The sequence below is a fragment of the Macrotis lagotis genome, chromosome 8, assembly GCF_037893015.1.
Source record: "Macrotis lagotis isolate mMagLag1 chromosome 8, bilby.v1.9.chrom.fasta, whole genome shotgun sequence".
NCBI lineage: Eukaryota > Metazoa > Chordata > Mammalia > Peramelemorphia > Peramelidae > Macrotis > Macrotis lagotis.
This window is the reverse complement of record NC_133665.1, coordinates 86,236,733-86,261,512: the sequence shown is the minus strand read 5'-3', so window position 1 is coordinate 86,261,512 and position 24,780 is coordinate 86,236,733. Positions and strand designations below refer to the sequence as shown.

The 24,780-nt window shown below is 33.4% G+C and overlaps 1 protein-coding gene and 1 non-coding gene across 3 annotated transcripts in view; both read left to right on the top strand.

Annotated features, from left to right (window-relative positions):
* Window positions 1–24,780, top strand: part of HAUS6 (HAUS augmin like complex subunit 6) — a 46,840-nt gene that overhangs the window by 10,676 nt on the left and 11,384 nt on the right. Inside the window, exons 5-15 of one of the 2 annotated variants that reach the window (XM_074197570.1) lie at window positions 1,191–1,338; window positions 2,283–2,345; window positions 2,472–2,520; window positions 3,255–3,428; window positions 4,206–4,399; window positions 5,464–5,590; window positions 6,140–6,242; window positions 11,168–11,252; window positions 18,045–18,111; window positions 21,040–21,210; window positions 21,360–21,533. In XM_074197570.1, the coding sequence (XP_074053671.1) occupies window positions 1,191–1,338; window positions 2,283–2,345; window positions 2,472–2,520; window positions 3,255–3,428; window positions 4,206–4,399; window positions 5,464–5,590; window positions 6,140–6,242; window positions 11,168–11,252; window positions 18,045–18,111; window positions 21,040–21,210; window positions 21,360–21,533 (1,355 nt within the window). The remainder of the gene's footprint in view (window positions 1–1,190; window positions 1,339–2,282; window positions 2,346–2,471; window positions 2,521–3,254; window positions 3,429–4,205; window positions 4,400–5,463; window positions 5,591–6,139; window positions 6,243–11,167; window positions 11,253–18,044; window positions 18,112–21,039; window positions 21,211–21,359; window positions 21,534–24,780) is intronic. The other variant, XM_074197571.1, reaches the window with a different exon arrangement.
* Window positions 17,835–17,965, top strand: LOC141496722 (small Cajal body-specific RNA 8). Its single transcript, XR_012471124.1, has one exon.

The following is a 24,780-nucleotide window of genomic DNA, read 5'->3' as shown; positions in this document are numbered from 1 at the left end:
GGATGGTCAGAGAGTTTATTTTTATTTATTTTTTATTTTTTTTAGGTTTTTGCAAGGCAAATGGGGTTAAATGGCTTGGCCAAGGTCACACGGCTAGGTCATTATTAAGTGTCTGAGACCGGATTTGAACCCAGGTACTCCTGACTCCAGAGCCAGTGCTTTATCCACTACGCCACCTAGCCGCCCCTTGTCAGAGAGTTTAAAATGTCATTTTCTTTTTCTTTTCTTTTTTTTTTTTTTGCAAGGCAATGGGATTAAGTGACTTGCCCCAGGGTCATGCAGCTAGGTAATTATTAAGTGCCTGAGGCCAGATTTGATTTTAGGAGGTCCTGATTCCAGAGCTACCTAGATGCTCCACAGTGTTACATTCTTAATGATTAGAACTGTTGGGGTGGCTAGGTGGCTCAATGGATGAAGCACTGGCTCTGGAGTCAGAAGTAACTGGGTTCAAATCCGGTCTCAGACACTTAATAATGACCTAGCCGTGTGGCCTTGGGCAAGCCAATTAACCCTGGTGCCTAGCCAAAAAAAAAAATGATTAGAACTGTTAAAGAGAATGGATCATGCTGTCTTAGGGTAATGAGTTTCCCATCACTGGAGAATTTTGAATGATGACAGGGATGTTGTCCAAGCAATTGATTCTTTTTTTTTTTTTATTTAAGGCAATGGGATTAAGTGACTTGGCCCAAGGTCACACAGGCCTGGGGCAGAATTTGAACTCAGGTCCCTCTAATTCAAGGACTGGTGCTCTATCCACTGCATCACCTAACTGCCTCAAGCAATTGATTGTTTTGGAAAGGGAATTGTACCAGATAATCTGAGATCCAGATAATCTGAGATCGCTTCCAGTTCTAAGGCTGATTCTTTTTCTTGTTGCAGAATGCCTTTTGGCCTTTTGCTTGTTAGCCTGTATCTGTTTCAGTTATGAAAGGAGGGAAAAATCAATCAATTCTTTGGTTTCTTGTAGCCCTATATAGAAGGCTAAGATGTTAAATGATAGTGGCTTTTATTTATTTATCCTATCCTATTTGAATGAATAATTGAAATCTCACTCTGCTCTTCTTGAAATAATAATCATTTGAATATCATTGCATCTGTCATGTTAGCAATCTCAGTTAAATGCTACTTTATTAAAAGTATATTAATTTTAATAGTAAATTGTCAATTTTTTTTTGCATTTTGAAATTTAGGTTCAGAGAAGTGCTTTGTAGAGTCATTTAATATAAAATTTCAAGATCCTCGTAAAACCTTCGTAAGATGCCACATAGGACGTACTAGGTTTTTACAGATTTTGCAAAAAGAAGATTCTTTGATTCGACAATATCAAGAAAATTCTCAGTAAGTAGTTTTATTTTGGTAAAAATGGAAATTTTCAGTTGTCTTTCCATTACATTTTAAGCCATATCTACTTCAAAATTATCTTTTAAAATGGCCTATGATATAATGCCCTAAAACAATTTGTTGCTGAGGGTTTCTCTCTGCATGGGGATAAATTAAGGATAAGATAGAGAGGCCTCTATAAAAATTCTTTGGAACTGGCTCTGAAATGTGTTAATTTGTTCTTGTCCTTCATTGTTGAAGAAGATCAAAATTACATCATGTCAGAGGCAAGTTACAATGTGTCCAACTGTGACTGATAAGACTAATAAACAAACTCAGGTATGCTCTACCACAAATAACGCGTGTGAACACATCTAAACTTATGCATCTCAATTTTCCTTTGAGCTGCTTCCATTTTGCCTTACTCATAGAACACAGCACCCTCTCTGATCAGGGCACACCATGCTAGGTAATCTTTGTGCCAGTATCTCCCATCTGCCCAATCAGTTCCAGAGTTCTTAAGAAAGACCTTCAGAGGGTCCCTGTTTGTGTGATGAGAATTAGTTCAATATGGTGGATACAGGCTGGGCTTGTAGTTAGGAAGACTTCCATTGGAACCTATTCTGAGATAGCTTATTAGCTGTGTGACCATGAGGAAATCATTTAACCTTTCTGAATCTCAGTGTCCTTATTTGTAAGATGAAGAGTTTATTAGTTAAGAGATAACCAACTAATTTCTAAGGTCCTTCCATCCCCCAATTATAGGAGGACCATTAATCAGCTGTTGAGTAAAATTGGAAGAATATCTATTTAAGAAAACCTTATAAATCATCTTTCCTTTTGCTTGGGTAAAAATAAACTGTGAGGATAGGTACTCTTCCCCCCCCCCCCTTGTTTCTTATCATGAAAGAGGGAATTAAACTATTTGATTAGAACCATAAATTATTTTGTTTGCCTTGCAGATCATTGATTAAACAAATAAGAGATTTGAATTCACAATATACAGAACTGCAAAAATTACAAAAGTAAGTATTTTAGTTGTACTTTTTCTTAATCTGGATTTAGTTGGTAGATTTGTTGATAGGGTTGACTTAATCACAAAATCATATGGTTTTCGTTGTAGCTAACTGAATTAATTAATTTTTAACCAGAAAGAACCAGAATGAAGAACAAAGAAACATATCTGAGAAAGTTCAAAAGGTGAGACTTTTCTTCATCATAAAAGTTCATTATTTTGCTATCTAAAAATGTTTAATCTTTTTTTATTGCATCTATATGTATCATCTTTGTAATGCTGGTTAAGGATTACTTTTTATGGTCTTCTTGGTACCTGATGGTTAAAAAAATGTAACCTGACTGGGGAATAATCAGATACTCATTAAGTCTGGTTTCAGTCATTTGGACGTTCCCTCCCTTGATGCAGTTAAGAGCCAGTCCATGCCTACCCATCTGGTGAATACTCCCATAAATTTGTTTTCATTTTGTACTTGCATTGTGCTAGGGATCCTTTCTTGATATTTCTTGATACACCAATATCATATATCTTCATCTTTTGTTTAATAACAAGCCAAATTCTCATGATTGAGAAGTACTTCTGGAAGTTGTAACAATGCTTACAGACTACTTTTGTACATTGTCTTGAACATTTTTAAGAAGTTTGTCTTATCTATTCTTAGAAGTAAATGGATTGGGGCAGCTAGGCAGCACAGTGGATAGAGCCCCGGCCCTGGAGTCCGGAGTCTCTTGAGTTCAAATCCTGCCTCAGACACTTAATAATTACTTAGCTTGTATGGCCTTGGGCAAGCCACTTAACCCCATTTGCCTTGCAAAAATAAAAGAAGTAAATGGATTAATGTAATTTAAACTTTCTCATTTCTTAGTTTATTAAATAACAATGCCTATTGTCTTCTTAAAAATAATCTCTACTTTCAAAGGTTCGATTGATGTGGGCATCTGTGATGGAAACTCTTAAATTTTTGGAAAAAGAAAGAGAAGTTGTTAATTCAGTCATTACAGCTCATGTTGATCAGTATACTTTGGATGGAACTGGTGTTACTATTAAGGTTCCAAGGCTCTTACTGGATAGAATTGAAAAACAGAAGTACCATGTAAGTTCTTAATTCTTAAAAAATGACTTTCACTTTAATTTGCCTTGTTTTACTGCCCAATTAAGATATTTGGGCCAGTAATTTTCAAAAAACAATACTGTGTGATGTATGTAGAGGTTTCATTATCAGAACAATATTAGGTAAAATTTGCAAAATTCTAACTTTTTTCAGTTGTTGCATGAGGACAGAGATGAGCTAATTTTGCACTATGTGGTCCTGCAAAGAATTTAGACTTATTGAATCATCTCAGTACTTCTGTATCTTCCTGCTTTCTTTTCATGCAAAAAAGTTCCTTTATTCATTAAAATATTTCATGTTGCTTTGAGATGCCAATGTTGCTTTGAGATAGTAATTTTTACATAAAGTAGAATTAAATAGAACAAAGAATTAACTCAACAATGTTTTGTATGATGAATCAATCTATTAGTCAATAGAAGGTCTCTTCATTAAGATTATATTTGATAATTGTTATGAAATTTAGATATTGAAAGAACTTGCACATTTCATTTTTATTTTTGTAGTCTATTTTTATAGCTAATGAAATTAAAGCTATACATGTCAATATGAGAATTTTCATTAAAAATGTAAAATGTATGTAATTCATTCTTGTGTATTAGGTCATTGGAGGATTGAATGCATCTTGTTTTCAAGGGACATTTCATATAGCTATTTGATAGAACAGGTGACTTTTCTCAGTGGTAAAAATATAAACAAGTATAGCACATCCTTTTCACAAAATTCTCTTATATTTACTAATGCTTTTTTTCTTTTTAAAAGTTATTTATAGGAAACCTTTATGAAGCTGGAAAATTGAATCTTTTAACTGTTATTCAGTTATTAAATGAATCTCTGAAGATTTTGAAAGATGAACATAGTAATACTAACCAAACAGGACTTACAACACACCTTAATTATGTTGAGAGAGAAGCCAGAATTCAGAAAAACACTTTATCGCATTTGAAGCAGATGAGGTATGCAGTGGAAAAAACATTGGCCTTAGGAGGCAATAGACTTTGGAGTATAAATTGATTATAAGTCTTAATTCTTGGCTTTGTCTGGCCTATGACTTTGAGCAAAATGGCTTTACCTCTTTGGGATTCAGTTTCCTTTTCTCTAATATGTTTGGACTAATGTGGAGTTTGTGAAATTATTTTTAAAATATATAATAACTTTGTTTTCTTTGTATTATCTTGTATTTCATTTTATGCATTTAAAAATATTACTCTGAGGAGGAGGATAGATATTAATAGATTGTCAAAGGAATCTGTGACATAAAAAAGGTTAGAAACCCTTAGATTACATGATATTTAACTGTCAGTTCTGGCTCTAACCTATTTGAAATTTAGAAAGTTTCTTAGTTATTTAGCTATTGAGGAGGAACACTGGTTGTCAGTAATGTTTGTCAGTAGTATATTTGCTCTTAATGTTGTTACAGATTGTTTTTCAGCCTTGTTAAATATACAGCCCATGTTTAACATACGGGCCTTGTTAAATAAATTTAATAGCCCATACTCTTGTCCTCTCACTAATCTCTAAGAAATATTTGAAGTATCCTATAAAATCAATTCACTTTTTTACTTCTTTGGGCTTACTTAAATTTTCCACCCTTCTCCTCTTCTCCCCTCCTCTCCCCCCCAAAAAGAGAAGAAAATAATTTTTTAAAAATTATTGTTTGTAAGAGTCAGATTTTCCATAGGTACATGATTGAAACTTTAAACTCAACTTAGGAAGATGTAGAATGCCAATGAACCCATTTTAGATGGTAAAGCAGTGAGAATAGTACATTCTGAATTAATATTTTTGAAAAAAATTATGATGGGAAGGTAAGAGTGCAATATCTTTCTGTCCCAAAAAGAGAAGTTAGAATTTACAATTATATGTTATTCCTTTACATCTAAGAATATGTGTCTTATACTTAAACTGTTTACTTTGGATTTATATTACTCTTAGCTTTACTTTCTACAATTTGGTTTTCTTAACTTATCAATAGAATACTTCTCTATTTTTATGATTTTGAACAATACTTTTGTTATAGGAACAAAATAAAACAAGAGACTGTTTTTATAAAACGGTCAAATACTGAAAAACAGAGAGAATGGAGCAAGAAGTGGGAAGAGTTCCTTAATCAGGCCCCTTTTAGTCTAATTAAAGATGAGAAGCCAGTAAGTAATGTTGTTTTCACTGTGTTTTTATTCTTCAATAATATCTGATTATTTGTGACTCAGTGGACCTTATTGTCCTTGGGGTATTCTTGGAAGAGATACTGTAGTCATTTGCCATTCCATTCTCCAGTTTTTTGTTTTTAAAGTATAGTTTGGGGAAGAATTTGATTTTTATTACCTACCTGGAATTATTGTGTATATAGACATTTATCATGTTCGAATCAATATTTGTAAGATCCAGGTTTCAGATATGATTTTACTAATGCGTTCTAAATAGATAAATGTGTCATAATCATATTCTGAGATAGATATTTTATTAATAAAGACATTAGACTAATCTTAAGTTCTAAGTTAACCAAGAGGGAGCTAATAAAAGTCCCATAGCTCTTTAGTGTTGTATGTACCCTAAATATAAAAAGGAAAATTGATTTAAAAAATTTTTTTGTGGAATATGGGTGTTATAATGAATTACATCAACTTAATGGAAATAATTGCAGTAGCAAAAACCAAATGTATTTATTCCAAGATGCTAATCTTGTTTGTTTTAAGGCTCTGGATCTGTTACCTGCAATGTCTCCTCTTTCATTTGATCCGGCTTCAGAAGAAGTTTATGAAAGCAGTATCTTCTTTCGATATCCCATATCACTTCCAGGTGTGTTGTTCATGTGACTTCTCACAAGGCTTTTGTACTTTTTGAATTTTTATTGTAAACATTGTGAACTCTCTATGCTTTTCCTTAGTAATGTTTCTGAATTATCAGAAACTGGATCAGGGTCTTAAATTTAGCTGGGACATTGATGAGGAGTCATTGGTTGAAATTGGGCAGGATACAGATTGGGGCAGGGACTTGGTAATGTGGATAGTCAAATGCATTGAGTCATCCGGTTTTAGTGTTCCATGGGATTGAAGATGATCCTATTGAAACCCTTAATTTTATAGTTGTAGAAACTTAATGCAGTAAATGTTAAGTAACTCATACAGGGTTTTAAGGAATAACCAGGATTGGGGTCAGTGCTTCTTGACTTTTCTACCATGTTAACTGCTACTTATATTTAAGTTATGAGTTGGGGATAGTGTGGATATTTTTTTATGATTAGTTAGGATACAAGTTAGAAAAACTAGGTGAACCTGATTAGTTGGATTCTTGGATTCTTCAAAGAATGCATTGACAGCAGATTGGGCATAAAAATGAAATGCTGGATGAGCTTCAGGCCAGAGGAAAGATAGTATCCTGAAAGGATCTGTAGGGGACAGTATACTCTGTAAGTCAGACTGAGATTTTTCCTTCACCAAGATCTAAAGCTTATTGGTTTGACTTATCTTTTTGGGAACACAGTGGTTCATTCAGTTATGGATTTAGAGTTGGAAGGTACTTCAGGGGTCAGCAAATTCAGCCACGTCATTTTACAAATGAGGAAAATGAGACCCATGAAGGTGAAATGACTTTGCCCAGGACCACAGATCTAAGTATGAGATATGATACCTTGGAGTTGCCTAAACTTTGCATTTCTTTAATCTGTAGCAATTTTCATATGACTATAGATAGGCTTCATTTACCCTTCCAAAAGTTGGTTATTCATAATCTTTATCAGGTGGGGAATGATTCATATTCTTATAAATTTGATGAAGTTCTCTATATATTTGAGATATGAGATCTTTATTTGAGAGACTTCTATAAATTTCCCCCCCCAATTTTCTCCTTTCTAATTTCAGCTATGGTGCTTTTATTTGTACGAAATCTTTATAGTTTAATGTAATCATAATTATCCATTTTACATCTCAAAATATTTTATCTCTTATAAATTCTATCTACAAATCTGATAATCTCTACCTCTTGTTTATCCAATAAATTCTCTTATTCTTAAATCTGATAGGTAATATGTTCCATGTTCTTTTGAATTATCTCCTTTTATTTCTGGGTCATGTGTGCATTTTGATCTTATGGTTTTCCCCGAAATTTTTACCAGTGAATTCTTAAACTGAAACTTTAAATCTTTACATTATTCAAACTCGATTACTATATATTACATATCTATTCTATTCCATTGATTCACCATTCTATTTCTTAGCTAGTACTAGATAGTTAAAACTATCTAGTACTAGCTAAACAATTATTGCCTTATAAGATTTGGGCACTGCTAGATCTCCTTTTACATTTTCTTTATTAATTCCTTTGATATTATTGTATCTTTTGTTCTTCCAAATGAATTTTGTTATTTTATCTCTCAGTATCTCTTCTTGCAGGGCTGTTGGTGAATGTAGAAATGCTGATGATTTATGTAGGTCTATTTTATATTCTGCCACTTTGCTAAAATTATTTTTCACCTAGTTTTTTAGTTGAATTGCTAGGATTTTCCAAGTATATTTTCATATTTTCTGTAAAAGAGATTGTTTTGTTACCTCATTGCCCATTCTGATTTCTTCAATTTCTTTTTCTTCTCATTGTTATTACTAGCACATCTAGCACACAATTGAATAGTCCTGATGGCCTGTTCAATTACTTTTTCACCCTCATTATTTACCCTTTTTCATTTTTGATCCTAATTGATTTTCTTTTCTCTTTTTAAATCATTTAACCAGTACTTTATTAGTTTCTTCAATTAAACCAGCTCCTAATTTTAGTTATTAATTCACCGACTTTCTTACATTCAGTTTTATTAATTTCACTATTAATTTTTAGGATTTCCAAATTGGTACTCAATTAGGATTTTTTTTTTAGTTTTTTTAAATTGCATACACAATTAATTCTTTAATTTTATTAATGTAAGCATTTAGAAATATACATTTTTCTGATTACTTATGCTTCATCCTGTAAATTTTGATACGTTATCTCAGTATTATCATTCTATTTAATAAGATTTCTGACTTGTTTGTTAACGCTCTCATTCTTTTAAGATTGTGCTATTTAGTCTCCAGTTAATTTTTAATCTTTTCCATGGTCCTTCATTAAATTAGTTTTAGTTGCATTATGATCTGTAAAGGATATTAACTTTTCTTCTGCATTTAATGATAAATTCTTATGACTTAATAGTCAGTTTTTGGAGAGGTCCCATGTAATCTCCTTGACTTATTTTTAATTAGATTTATCTAGGGCTGAGAGGGGAAGCTTGAAACCTCCCATTATTATACTTTCGCTATCTATTTCCACCTGCAATTTATTTACCTTTTCCTTAAAAATTTAAATGCTTTAGCATTTGCTGCATCTATATTTAATATTGATATTACTTCATTATCTTTGATACTACTTTTAACATATTTTCCTTGTTTACCTCTTAATTCAGTTTTAGATTTAACTTTGAGATCATGATTGCCATCCCTGTTTTTTATCAGCTGAATTGTAATAATTTCTACTTTTAATGTTTTTGTTTTCACTTTCTGTGTTATTTTCATATGTCTTTATTGTAAACATCATATTCTTGAATTCTGATTTTTGAACCATTCTGCTATCCATTTTTCCATTTATACTGATTCCATTTGCATTTATTTATAATTACTTAATTGTGTATTTCCCTGCATCCTAATTTTCCTTACTCTTTATTCTTCTCTTTTTTTAACCCTAACCCCCCTCAGATATCTAATTTACTTCTGATCACTGTCTCTCTAATCCACATTCTTTCAAAGAGTCCCTCCCTTATCTTCTTTCCTTGGCTTGCTTATTCACTGTAAATTAAAACTTTTGCCCTTCTAGATATATTATTCATTCTTTACCCAGTTCTAGCACTTGATTGAATTCCTCTAGAAGTATGTCATTGGAAAAAGATCTTACATTTTCCTGATAGTCGACATATATAGATGATTTTAAAACTGATTTCTTAGTGCACTTCCTCCTTGCCATTGCTATCAATTGCAGAAGTTTAAGGGGATGGCATTCTCTCCTTTCTTTTTTTTTAACTTTATGGGTTGCTGTAACCAAAAATTATTACCACATAGCTTTCTAGTAATGAGCTTTTCTCTACATTTAATTGGGCTTGTCCTTCAGAAACATATACAGTTTTTTGTTGACACTATATGAAGTTAGTGTAAAAGTATCCTTCTGAGATAGCTACATTCCCCCCCCCCCTTTCCTTGCTGTATTATGTTCAAAAGTAACTTCAGCAAGCAACAAAGTGATGCCATGGTTGGTGTTGGTAGTCTGGAAGTCTTGCATTTAAATCCTTCCTTTAGGCACTTATTAGCTATGAGGCACTAGACAAATGACCTGATCTCTTCGAGTCCATGTTGTGTCATGTACAAAATGAGAATTGGAATAGAATCTACCTCACAATTGTGAAGATAAATGAGACAGCAATCATAAAGTGTTTTGCAAACCTTAAAATACTATAAATGTTACCATGATTGCTGCTATTAATTATATTAATATAAACTAATATTACTTTTATAATCGGAAGAATTCAGTAGCAAATTTTTTTTATCAGCTTGATTTGTTATTAGGGCATTAGGGAATCAGATCTGTGATTTCATTAGTACAGGGAATTCCCTCCACTGGATTTGCTCAGGATCATCTAGCTTCTGTCTCAGAGGTAATACTTGAATCCAGTCACTTCAGCTATATGTCGGAGTATTACTATGATATAAAGCAGGAAGGTGATCAGTGGGGGACACCTGAGCTTCTTCTCCCTCCCACCCCAGTCATCCAACTTCCTTGGGTTTTCTTTTGTATTTTTTTGCGAGTCAGTGGGGTTAAGTGACTTGTCCAAGGTCACACAATTAGATAATAAGTGTCTGGGGTTGCATTTGAACTCAAGTCTTCCTGACTCTAGGACCAGTACTCTATCTACATTGAGCTACCTAGCTGGCCCCCTTTTTTTATAAAGAGAAAGTATTACTGATGATGAAGTACAGCTTCCCTTTGTGGGAAGACCCATCTCTTCCTCAACACCTGTAACCAGCGTATTGTTTTCCATTTGTTTCTGTTTGTTTTTTTAAATACTCCCTATCCTTATTTATTCACCCATCCAGATCTCAAGGTGCCTTATACTCCACACTGATTCTGAGGCCAGGCCACTTGGAATCTTTCTGCTGGAATTTTAGGGTTGGGACAAAACAGTATGTGAAGGAGGCAGGTGTCAGAGCCCCACTCTCCCAACCCCCTAATTCTCAGAATGTTTCCACCAGCTCAACCTTCCAGACTGTTCAGACTTCCTTTTGCTCCTCCCTATTTACCTTAGGGTGAATAACCTAGTAGAATGAATAGATATTTTAATATTTTTATATCTATTAAAAATCTATCCTTTGGAGGCAAAATAAGATCTTTCTGACTTTGAGGCAGCAGAGTCAATGCTTATCATGCTGCCTTTTTAAAATGCTAGATAAATAATGCTTAATAAAATGTAGTTGTGGGATCTGAACCCATATTTTATCAACTGTTAGCCAAGGAGCCTTGACTAATATAAGCTGTCATAATTTGTTAAGTAGTTTTTTTATTAGACAGTTTGTTACTCTGCTTTCTGTTTTATCAAGTTATCTATAATGCTATTTCCTGTTTTATTAATTTTTTTAAGTGAAAGTTCAAGAGATGCTTGAATATTTTAGAGTGGCTTATTGAATAACTAAAATGTAATTAACTTGTTCTTTTAGATGCATCTAAGAAGCATCCTCAAGAAAACTCCCACTGGAAGGATGATGATGCAGTAAGAAGAACCACAGATGAGTTAGTAAATAGGTAGAGCCAATTTACCTTTTAATTTTATTCCTGTTTTCAGGACATTTTTTTAAAGCATCTTTTTTAATGAAAGTGTCATCTTTTGAATCAATTAAATAGTTTTTCTTAGTGTCATCACACATTGGGAAAACAGAGATTTGATGTCTCTCACATAATAAGGAGAAATTTTTTCATATTCTTACCTTAACATAGAATTGGGCTATTTATAATGAAGGATATAATTTTGCTTTTTGAAGTGTTGAATATAAATTCTAATTGGTAGTTTGGTTATATTTGTTTTTTAAATTACTCTGTATCTTGTTAACTTTCAGAAATTTATGAATTAGTAATGCTAGTATATCTGTGATTAGTGTACATAATTTCCTAATGGTTCTGATTAGAAGTTCTTTTTGGAATAGGAAAAGCTTAATTAGTTGAATTTTGATTATATATGCAAGTAGGTTATTGACAGTCTGCTTTCGGTTTCATAAGTGAGAAGAGATCAGCCATAGATGAGGATGCGACATAATTTGTTTAGAAGTCTGATCTAATAATAACTTAAAACAAGGTAATGAAGATTTCTATCAAGATCTAATATAACTGGGGTGGCTAGGTGGAGCAGTGGATAAAGCACCAGCCCTGGAGTCAGGAGTACCTGGGTTCAAATCCAGTCTCAGACACTTAATAATTACCTGTGTGGCCTTGGGCAAGCCACTTAACCCCATTTGCCTTGCAAAAAACCTAAAAAAAAGATCTAATATAACTTTTACAAATTCTCGTTTCTTTATTTAACAATAAGAATAGTTAGCACCTGCCCAAACTTCTTGTATTTTTGAAGAAAATAATTTGTTTTAAAAGGTCTTATGTTGGTATGAATGCTTCATGGGGATGGTAAACCAGATAGAAGTTTCTCCATTATAATGAACGCTCTTGGATCCTCACTATTCTACATTGTTAGATTTTTCTTTGACTAATTGCTGGCGATCTTTTTCCTATTTTGAGGAGTTGGAAATGAAACAGCTGATATTGGTATACTAATAAAATATAGTTAGCATTTATGTAGTGCTTCAGGGTTGAAAAGTAGGTACTATTAATCCCCATTTTGCAATTGGAGAGGTTGAGGGACTTCCCCAGGGTTACACAGGTAGTAAGTGTTCAGATTAAATATGAACTCCAGTTTTCCTGACACCATGACCAGAGGTCTATCCATTGAACTAGTAGTTTCAGATGACATATTATAATGGAGGGAGGAAATTAGAACCGATATTTTTCACATTTTCAGATTACCTCTACTTTTTCTACATCAAACTAATAGATCTCTTTCTATGTTGTGAGTAGTTTGAAAAAGTGTTTGTTTTTTTTAGAGGTTTGGGTCCTTGATAGGAGTTGAAGGATTATTGGTTCTTCATGGCAAAATAGAAACACTATGGAGTGCTATTGCAGCCACAACCAGCTGAATGTCTCTTACACAGCAGGTACTTAATACATTTTTAGTGAAAATGAATTGAGTTCCCCTCTCAGCTTAGAGTGCAGTCCTTGCCTATCAACCAGTTTTCAAATATAAATCCAATGGGTCTGTCTGAGACAAAATTTTATGTTGATTTGACAAGTTTTTTATGTGCCCATTAAATTTAAGGCATGAACTCTAGGAGATCTCAGACTTTTTTTTTGTGGCAGAATTTTATGTAATATAACCAATATAATGGAATCTTCTGTTCTATATGTCTTTCATTCATTTGTTGACTACAAAGATGTTGCCTATTATAAAAATACAGTATAGTGAAAGTCTGTTCCCTTTTCATATCTTTAAGGATCCTGAAGAGAGAGAGAGAAGGGGGGAGAGTGTGTATTTGTGTGTCTATGTATGTATGGTGTGTATAGCACTTATGCTTGTAAAAATTTTGTAGAGATGGAATACATATGAATAAATATTTCCTTTACAATATTTTTATAAAGCCTAAGTTATGATATGATTTTATTAAAGATTTTATTTGAGTTTTATAATTTTTCCCCCAATCTTACTCTGCCCCTATGGAAAGCAGTCTTTCAGTCTTTACATGTTTACCTTGATCCAAATTGAGTGTGATGAGAGAGAAATCATATCCTTAAGGAAGAAACAAAAAGTATAAGAGATAATAAGATCCAATAAGATAATCTGTTTTTTTTCTAAATTAAAGGAAATAGTCCTTGAACTTTGTTCAAACTCCACGGCTCTTTATCTGGATACAGATGTATTCTCCATTGTAGACAGCCCAAAATTGTCCCTGATTGTTGCACTGATGGAACGAGCAAGTCCATCAAGGTTGATCATGACCCCCATGATGCTGTTAGGGTGTATAGTTTTTCTGGTTCTGCTCATATCACTCAGCATCAGTTCATGCAAATCCCGCCAGGCTTCCCCGAATTCCCATCCCTCCTGGTTTCTAATAGAACAATAGTGTTCCATGACATACATATACCACAGTTTGCTAAGCCATTCCCCAATTGAAGGATATTTACTTGATTTCCAATTCTTTGCCATTACAAACGGGGCTGCTATGAATATTTTTGTACAAGTGATGTTTTTACCCTTTTTCATCATCTCTTCAGGGTATAGACCCAGTAGTGGTATTGCTGGATCAAAGGGTATTCTCATTTTTGTTGCCCTTTGGGCATAGTTCCAAATTTCTCTCCAGAAAGGTTGAATGAGTTCACAGCTTCATCAACAGTGTAATAGTGTCCCAGATTTCCCACAACCCTTCCAACAGTGATCATTATCTTCTGGTCATATTGGCTAGTATGACATGATTTTAAAACATTTTTTTATTTTTTTCAACTACATGCAATGGTGGTTTTCACTTTTTTGCTAGGTTTTGAGTTTCACATTCTCTCCTTCCCTTCCTTCTTCCCTCCCCTTGACAGAAAACAATCTAATATAAGCTATACATGTGTAACCAGACTAAATATAGATTCATGTTAATGATGTTGTGAAAGAATTAAATTAGAGAAGATGAAAAAACATGTTATATAACACAACTTTAAAAAAACTCCATAGTTCCTTCTCTGAATATGGATGGTTTGTTCCATTACAAGTCTTTTAGAATTATCTTTGATTATTGTGCTGCTGAAATAAAAATGTCCTTCATAGTTGATCGTCACCCATTGTTGCTGTTGGTATGTGCAATGTTCTTCTGGTTCTGCTCATTTTACTCAGCATCAGTTCATGCAGATCTTTCCAGGTCATCCTGAAGTCCTGTCTCTCATGATTTCTTATAGAACAATAGTATTCAATCACATACATATAGCACAGTTTGTTCAACCATTCCCCAATTGATGGGCTGTCCTCAATTTCCAATTCTTTGCCACTGTGAAAAAGAGTTCTAAATATTTTTGTACATGTAGGATTTTTACCCTTTTTCGTGATCTCTTTGGGATACAAACCCTAATAGTGGTATTTCTGGATCAAAGATTATGCACAGTTTTATTGCCCTTTGGGCACAATACCAAATTGCTCTCCAAAAAAGTTGGATCAGTTCAAAACTCCACTATCAATGCGCTGGTGTGTAAGTGTTCTCACATCCCTTATAACAATGATCATTTCCTTTTCAGTTATATTGGCCAATCTGAAAGGTTGTGAGGCAGTACCTCAGAGTTATTTTAATTTGCATTTCTCTAATAATGATTTGGAGCATTTTTTCATCTGACTATAGAGAGTTTAATTTCTTCATCTGAGTATTGCCTTTTCATATCCTTTGGAGGTCCATGATTTTTTGAAAGCATTTAGAATCCACCCTTTTCAGATACTTTGAATTATTCTCAATTATATTAAAAACATTTGGTTAAATAATTAACACAATATAACTTCACAAGTTTTCCTCCAGTTAGATATTTGTGCATTTACTGGCACTATAGAAGTTTCCTTGAAATACAGGAAGATTTTTTTTTTTTAGGAAGATGTTTTAAGACAAATAGCTTGAGGTCTCAGACACTTAATAATTACCTAGCTGTGTGGCCTTGGGCAAGCCACTTAACCCCGGTTGCCTTGCAAAAACCTAAAAAAAAAAAAAAGACAAATAGTTTGACCTGTTTGCCATTGTCATGGAGATTAATCCTAATCACAATTCAAATGTGTATTATCATTGTTCTGATTGCAACAGACTCTTCAGTGAGATCTATCTATAAGCAGCCAAAAATTTGAAACCTTCACAAGGTGTGGATGAAAAGCACCTGTCAGTTTTATGGTTAGCTCAGTGGGGGCTAGTTTGTCAGTTCTTTGTTCTTTGTTGATTTAAGTAAACTCATATTGATACAGGATTACGATAGCAAATTGGATTGCCTTTGTGGAAATAGCACATTACTTTAAGCAGTCTTAAACTTCTTAAATCAAAAGCCCACCTTTTTTCCCCCTTAAAGAAAAATTAGAGGATTTTACAAGTACTGTACTCAACTACACCAAATCAAATTTGGCATGTCAAGAATGTTCTTGGGGCATAACTAAGTGAATTGATATTTGTTGGGTTAGATGTATCATTAAAAAAGGTGCAATATGTTAAGGTTTCAGATAGTAGAGTCCTACATCAGATGATAGAGATAAGTCTTCTGGATCAAGTGAGAGAACTGGGAGAAAAATGGTCCAAACTTGGATAATAAGAAATTGGAAGCTTTCAACCATATGTGACCAGAGGTCTAGCATTCTACATCTCTGCACCTGGAGCCTCTGGTTGGCACCACATAGTTGTTGTAGAGGTTAGAATACTAGATAGAAAGACCTTAATTGAAATTTAGCTCTCTTTAGCCATAGTTTTCTCATTATAAATTTGGATAATAGTAGTAACTGCCTAGTAAGGTTCAAATGAGGTGTTTACTTTTGTGTCATCTTTTTCTTGTGCTTTTCACCTTTACTTTTCTTTGTTTCTTTATCTTACTCTCATGGTAAAGTGGAATTTGACAATCTCATGCTAAGACCAAGAGCAAGGCCTGTGTATTTTTTAGTTAGTATTCTTCCATTGATATTATATGACTGAGTCATGGCATAGCTCATTCTCAGACCATTTAAAGTTGGAGGTGACCCAAAGGACAATGCAGAGGGTCACAATAGACAGGAGTATATTACAATTAATTACAAATGAAAAGTTATACAGGATTTCAACAGAGCAATTGAATAACAGAAAAGGGGGGGTCAATCATGTAGCAAGAATTAAGAACAACCCATTGGACTTTATTGGTATTTAGGCATTATCAAGAAATCTAGAATAATCACCATAATTGAGCATACCCCTATGAACAGGAATTGTACAAGATAAGAATATAGGTGGGTTGTAATCTTTACCATCAGAGGTAGTACATACTTTGAACTCAGACTAGTGAAGTAAATGAAAATTTATTGGGATACATAGTTGAAATAGAACAACTGTTTTAGAAATTTATACTCTAATATACAAAGAACCATGCTATATGCAGAATATGCTAAGTGTAGAAGATGGTCATCTGAGCATGAAGAATTTGAGGAGGAAGAAATAACTTGGAATTAGGAAACTCTTGATGCTTCATAGAAAGCTGATAATGAGTTGGGCTTTAAAGAAGATAGGTCTTTTTAACTAGGAATTTAGGGCCAAAGGAACCTGAATATTCCAGGTAGTTTACAGGAATACAAAAGCACGAATAAATGAATAGGTAGAGATAGAGGAGAGCAGGATGAGAACAGATGATAGTGAGTAGTCCAGTTTGCCAGAAAGTGAGGACCAAATTATGGCTGACTGAATGCTAGGATAAAGCTATTTGAACTGTATTTGATGAATTGTGGCTGACCACTGAAGGTTTTTACATAGCAAAGTACCGTCATGAATACAGTATGTTATATTAGTAAGATTTTGTATGCAGCAGTTTGAAGGATGAATTAGAGAATGAAGAGACTGGAAGCAGGGAATTGGACTGTTTTAAATAGCTAGGAATTGCTGAGGGCTGAAATGCATAGTTTTTTGTGGGAGTAGAAGTGTAGTGTTCCTTTTCCATAATACATGGGAGAGTTTGTGAAGATAGTATAATTAGGAATTTACAACTGATTGAATGTGATGGTTGAGGATGAGGGAAGAGTCAAAGAAAAGATTAGAGCATAAAAGATCATTTTGATAGGTCATTGATATAGTAGAGCACTAAGCTCTACTACAAATGGCTTTGTAGAACCTTTTCTTCAGTTGTAAATCTGAATTATCTGTAGGACCACAATAGAAGATAAGTTAGAGAAGGATGAAATGAAAATAGTGGTGATGGGAGAGTTCAGTTTTGGACATAATGAGTTTGAGGTACTAATGGATTATCCAGATTGAAAATCTGTTAGGCATTTATAAGACTAATATTTTAGAGAGAGATTTGTGATAAATCATTTTAGAGGTCATCTGCTTAAGAAAACTGAGGTCAGGAGGGTGGCCAGATATCACTGTCAAGGTAGGAAAAGGTCCAAGGCTAGAATATTGGAGAGTATCCATGTTTTTTAAACTTCTGGGGAAGATAAGGGACTACCTGAGAAAGTAAAGGAGCTTTGTGGTAGACAAGTAAGTATTTTTGTGTTAATCTTTGTTCCAAATGAAAAAACCTAAACATTAAACAGTAAACAAAATTTCACTTTGGGAGGCTGATACACAGGTAGAGCAGAATTATTGCTCTAATTGTCACAAGCTCTCCCAATATAAAAATGCCTTTTGATGACCGGGACGAATTGAGTGAAATCGTAACGGACAGATACGGGGCAGATATAGCATTTGTAATATACAGCTGAATAAAGTGTAAGAACTTTTTTACTTTTTAATGGACTTTTGATATTTTTTCCTCTTTTAGGGCTGCTGTTCTTCCAGTGCAGTCAGATAAAACATCTGATAATAGCAATGTAATATTACTTGAAAAGGTACATTTTAAAACAATTATTATTTAAACACAATATTTTCATAAAATCTTCAGTTTTACATGGGACTGCAGTGGTTATCTAGGCCAATCCCCTACCCAAATATGAATTCCCTTTATACTATCCCTGTCAAGTTGATTATCCAGCCTTTACTTTTGGTAATAAAGCACTAACATTATTTCACAAAGCAAACCATTTAATTTTATGACCACATCCTATTGCTAGGAAATAATTCCTTTTTTTTTTTTTAGAAAGATTTTATTTTGAATTTTACAATTTTTCCCCCATTCCTGCTTCCCTCCCCCACTCCCCACAGAAGCCATTCTGTTAGTCTTTACATTGTTTTCACAGTATACATTGATTTCAGTTGAATGTGATGAGTGTAATCCTATCCTTAAGGAAGAAAAAATATAAGAGATAGCAAAATTATATAATAAAATAATGTTTTTTTTTCTAAATTGAAGGTAATAGCTTTTGGTCTTTGCTCAAACTCCACAATTCTTTCTCTGGATACAGATGGCATTCTCCATTGCAGATAGGTGAAAATTGTCCCTGGTTGTTGCACTGAAGGAATGAGCAAGTCCATTAAAAGTTGATCATCACCGCCATGCCCAGTGTTTTTCTGGTTCTGCTCATCTTGCTCAGCGTCAGTTCAGGCAAATCCTTCCAGGCTTCTCTGAAAGGAAACATTTCATTATGTTGTCCTGAAAACAAATCTAATTCTTCAGTTGTTTTAAAAACTATCATATTTCACCAATGCACTTTTTTTCTCTAAACATTGTCAGTTCCCTTCAACTGGTCTGTGTATGACACATCCTGGTTATCCTCCTAGGCATGATTTATCAGTGCTCCTTTTAAAATATAGTGCCCCAAACTGGACGCATTGTATTACACTTGTCAGTGGCTAGTTCATCAGTAACATTTATTAAGTGTCTATTAGGTAGACACTCTGCTGAGTGCTGGTGCACTGTATTCCTTTACTGTGAACATTAAACCTGTATCATGCAGATTAATCATTTATTAAGTGCCATTCTGTACATTAACTTTTGTCTAGAACATTATATTACTGAATTTTTTACTATATATAGAATTTACCAAGCTTGACTGTTTTCTACATTTGCCTCTCCCATCCTGGATTTTTTTTTTTTTGGGGTGCATTCTGTCATCCTACATTTCAGTCTTTATATCTTCTTATTTGATCAGTTTGCCATCTATACTTTCATCCAAGTCATTGATAAAAGTATGGAACTGATCTTTGAACAAAGTTCTGATTCCTTTAGATACTTTTCACTGATTAAAACTCTTTGTATCCATCATTTATGGTTCTGAACCCATCTAGTGATGCTGCCATCCAACTTATATCTCCATATTGTTTACAAGGATATTAGGAGTGACTTTTACAAAATATGTCTTGTTAAACTCTAAACTGAAATCTGTGTTGTGTTTAGTAAACCTACCAAAAAGGCATGACAGTAATTTTTTCCTGCTTTGTTAATGTCTTTTTAAATAACCATTCCAAATGTACTCAACTCATCTTGTCCCTCTTCCTCCTCCCTTGACCTCTTCAATTCAGTGAGCCTTTTCTTTTTAGACCGGAAAAAGTGTCAAGTACAGTGACAATATAGTCAACATTTTTTTAGCAATTAGCTCCCATCAGTTCTAGGAATGGAAGGTGGTGTGTTTTAAGACCCCTACTTTGGCTTCAGTTTTTTTATTATGACAAAAGGTGCTGCTGTGGAATATTGTGACATATATGTAGACTCAGTTTCTATATTTAACTTCCTACCTATTATTAGAATCTCAGGGACATAGAATGAACAATATGGTGACTTAATTCCACATTTTTCAGTGTAGTGGTAACAATTCACGACTCTGCCAATCTAGAATCTAGAAGCACCCCAACATTTTACTGTTTCCACCTTTTTAGTCATTGCTAATTTGCTGGTTATGTAAGATGAAACATCAGAGCTAATATATTTCTCTTATTATTAATGATTTGGATCAGTCTTTAATAAGACTATTCATCATTTGTAATTCTTGTCATATCCTATGATCATCTATTGAGAAATCACTATTGCTTTTACAATAACTTATATTTCTCTGCATCTTAATTTTTATCAAAAAGATTTGATGCAGTTATTTTTGCTATTTGTCAGTTTTCTTTTTCAAAATGCATTGCATTTTTAGGTAAAATGATCTTTTTTTTTTTTTTTTTTTCTGATTTTATATATCCCTTATCTGGTTAAGAATTCTTATCTTAGCATAAGAGTTTCTCTGGGATCCTCTTGATACTAGCATTTTTTTCACAGATATGTTGCTAGTTAACAAAACTCGGGTGGCTCTCCATCATATCCATAATGTTTGTGTTTTAGGAAAATAGGGTTAGCTAGATGGTGCAATGGATAGAACACTGACTTTGGAATCAGGAGGACAGGAGTTTGAATTTGGCTTTTAACACTTGACTCTTACTTGTTGTGTGACCTTAACCCTTATTGCCAGGGCCATCTCCAGTCATCCAACTACTGGACCCAGATGACTCTGGAGGAGAAAGTGAGGCTAGTGACTTAGGACAGCACCCCCTCACTCAAATCCAGTATGTGCTTGTCATGGCAACGTCTACTTGATGTTTGTAGTCTTCTTCAAAATGAAGGAAATACATTTAAGGAAATAATGTCATCTGATTTATTTCAAAAATAAAAACTAAAATAACCAAATAGCCACATAAAAAAATTTGTGGCAAATATATTTCTCATTTTTCCTCCAATTGAAAATACATAGAATTGCTTTATCAGTTAATTTTACGCTTAAATTGACATGACTTTGTTAATGATATATCTCTAATGAAATGAGTACTAATCTGTTTGACAGTACATTTAAGAGGTGAAAGGAAAATGAGTAAAACTTTAAACAAAATGTTTTTATCTTTCTTAGGATGTGAAGACCAAGAATCTCAAAGATAAAGAGCAATCAGTTTCTAAAAATAAAAATAAAATCAAAATGGATATATCTCAATCTTTATCATCAGCTCAGAAGAATAGAGGGAACTGTATACTTTCAGCAACAGCACTAGATTCTTTCAAAAAGAGTTATTTGGCAGATGAGGTGAAGAAAAATCTTTGTTAAATATTTATTGATATGACTGTGTTAATGATACATCTCTAATAGAATGAGTGCTAAGCTATTTTGTCAGTACAATTAAGGAGTGGGAGGAAAATGAGTAAAACTTAATGTAATATTTTTGTCTCCTTTAGGATGTGAAGACCAAGACTCTGAAAGATAAAGAACAATCAGTTTCTAAAAACAAAAAACAAATCAAAACAGATACATCTCAGTCTTTGTCAGCTCAGAAGAAGAGAGACAATTGTGTACTTTTAGCGCCATCACTAGATCCTTTTAAAAAAGAAGTAGATCATCTGGCAGATGAGGTGAGGGAAAATCTTTATTAAATAAGTATTTATGTGACAATATTACTATACTAAATGCTATTGGTTAACGTGTGATACAATCTTCCCCCTGGAGTGGCTTATGTGTTATTTCAGGAAACCTGAGTTGTATTTTTAAACTTTTAAAATAATAGTATATCATTTAGTGATTTTAAAAAGTATTATAAATACAGTAGGAATTCAAAAGATGAAAGTAGTGTCAGAAGTAGTACTCATGTACTTAAAGGATGAGTAAGATTTTTGTAACTCTTAAATTTATTTATTTAGAATTTTATAATTTCCCCCAATCTCACTTCCCCACCCTCCACAGAAGGCAGTCTGTTAATCTTTACATTGTTTCCATGATATACATTGATCTAAGTTGAATGTGATGAGAGAGAAATCATATACTTAAGGAAGAAAAATAAAGTATAAGAGATAGTAAAATTACATAATAAGATAACATTTTTTTAAAATTAAAGGTAATAGTCTTTGCTCAAATTCCACAATTCTTTCTCTGGAGAATACAGATGGTATTCACCATCACAGATACCCCAAAATTGTGCCTGATTGTTGCACTGATGGAAAGAGCAAGTCCATTAAGAGTGATCATCTACCCCATGTTGCTGTTATGGTATACAATGTTCTTCTCGTTCTGCTCATCTCACTCAGCATCAGTTAATGCAGATCCTTCCAGGCTTCCCTGAATTCCCATCCCTCCCATCCCTTTCTAATAGAACAATAGTTTTACATCACATGCATATACCACAGTTTATTAAGCCATTCCCCAGTTGATGGACATTCACTCATTTTCCATTTCTTTGCCACCACAAAGAGGGCTGCTATGAATATTTTTGTACAAGTGATGTTTTTAACCCCTTTTCATAATCTCTTCAAGGTATAGACCCAGTAGTTTTATTTTTATTGCCCTTTGGGTATCATTCCAAATTGCTCTCCAGAAAGGTTGGATGAGTTCACGGCTCCACCAACAATGCATTAGTTTCCCAGATTTCCCACATTTCTTCCAACATTGGTTATTGTCCTTTCTGGTTATATTGGCCAGTCTGAGAGGTGTGAGGTGGTGCCTCAGAGATGCTTTCTTTAATTTGCATTTCTCTAATAAGTAGTGATTTAGAACAGTTTTTCATATGACTCTGGATCACTTTGATTTCCTCATCTGGAAATTGCCTTTGCATATCCTTTGACCATTTGTCAATTGGGGAATAACTTGTTTTTTAAAAAATTTGACTTAGTTCTCTGTATATTTTAGAAATGAGTCCTTTGTCAGAAATACTAGTTGTAAAATTGTTTCCCAATTTACTACATTTCTTTGGTAACAGTGGTTTTGTCTGTGCAAAAGCTTTTTAATTTAATGTGATCAGAATTATCTAGTTTGTTTTTATTGATGTTCTCCAAATCTTCCTTGGTCATAAACTGCTTCCCTTTGCATAGATTTGATGGGTAAACTATTCTTTGATCTCCTAGTTTGATTATAATGTTTTTATGTCTAAATCCTATATCCATTTTGGTCTTATTTTGGTAGAGGGTGTGAGGTGTTGGTCTAATCCAAGTTTCTTCCATACTAACTTCTAATTTTCCCAACAGTTTTTATTGAAGAGTTTTTATCCCAATAACTGAACTCTTTGGGTTTATCAAACAGTAGATTACTATAATCATTTCCTGCTATTGCACCTAGTCTTTTCCACTGATCCACCACTCTATTTCTTAGTCAATACCAGACAGTATTGATGACTGATGCTTTATAATATAATTTTAGATCTGGTGGGGCTAAGCTACCTTCTTTTGAACTTTTTTTTCCATTAAATCCCTGGAACTTCTCGACCATATGAATTTACTTAAAATTTTTCCTAACTCATTAAAGTAGTTTTTTGTAATTTTGTTTGGTAGGGCACTAAATAAGTAGTTTAATTTAGGTAGAATTGTCCTTTTTATTATATTAGCTCAGCCTATCCATGAGCCATTGATATTTGCCCAGTTATTTAAATCTGATTTTATTTGTGTGAGCAGTGTTTTGTAACTGTTTTCAAAAAGTTTCTGAGTCTGCCTTGCCAGGTAGACTCCCAAGTATTTAATATTGCCTTAGGTTACTTTGAATGGGATTTCTTTCTAGCTTTTTCTGCTGTATCTTGCTAATCATATATAGAAATGTTGAGGATTTATGAGGGTTTATTTTTATATCCTGTGAAGGATGAGTAAGTTTTAAAGAGACAGAATTGGAATTATTATCTGGCCAGGTGGTGAAGAAAATACTAGTTATTGAATCAGGACCTGAATTTGAATACTGCCTTTTTGATTTTGGGTAATTAACTTTTCTGGGTCTGAATTTACTCAATTAAAAAAGAATGTTTTAGTAATGCTTTTTCTTTTTTTATATACAGTGATAACTGCGTCTGAATTTATTCTCTTTAAAAAAGAATATCTTAGTGATGAGATTTTGTTTTTTTTTTTTATACCACAGTTTACCCCGGTTACAGTGCTGCCTGAGAAACCCTCCCTTGTTAATGTTAATCAAAATTAGTTAATATAGAAACTAAAATCTGGCAGCATACACAAAATTTCACACTTGGAGTCAACCACTCCTTTAGAGAATAGCAAGGTTGTGTTTCATAAACACTTCAATACTCTGTTATCCATATTGGTCATTGTATCTGTTTTCTGTTGTCTTAATATTATTTTAGTTGATTGTTTGTTGAATAGAAAAATTCTGTTACATGAAAGGTGGTTTAAGGTTCTGTGATCTTCTGTTATTCCCTCATTTTATTTCTCGTTGCTTTGAAATATAAACTGAGGCCTGGCCAGGCTACACCTGTTGGACACCTTTTCTTATGAGCTGGGGGAAAGAGAAGGATACGCCTCTCTAGTTAGATTTCTGTAACTTAGAACTTTTTTTTCCCTAGCATAAATCTTCATTTAAAGGTTTATTTCTTATCCTTTCTTTCCTAACCTTAACCCTTTGCCTTCTTTTGACCTAAAGACTCATGAATGTTTCTTCTTTTCTAGCACATTTGAGCATTTTAATTAATATGAAAATATTAATTATATCCCAGTCATCTTTTTTCTTTGTTTCCCTAAATACATCCCTATGCCTCATGTTTTTTTCTGCCTTTAGTAAGGAAGTTTCTTATGTGTTATATATGGTATTGATAATCTGCTTCTTAGTAGGCAGTATATGCTTGTACCTGATGATATCTTAGTATAATTTTTTTTTTCAAATAACTATTTGTATAAA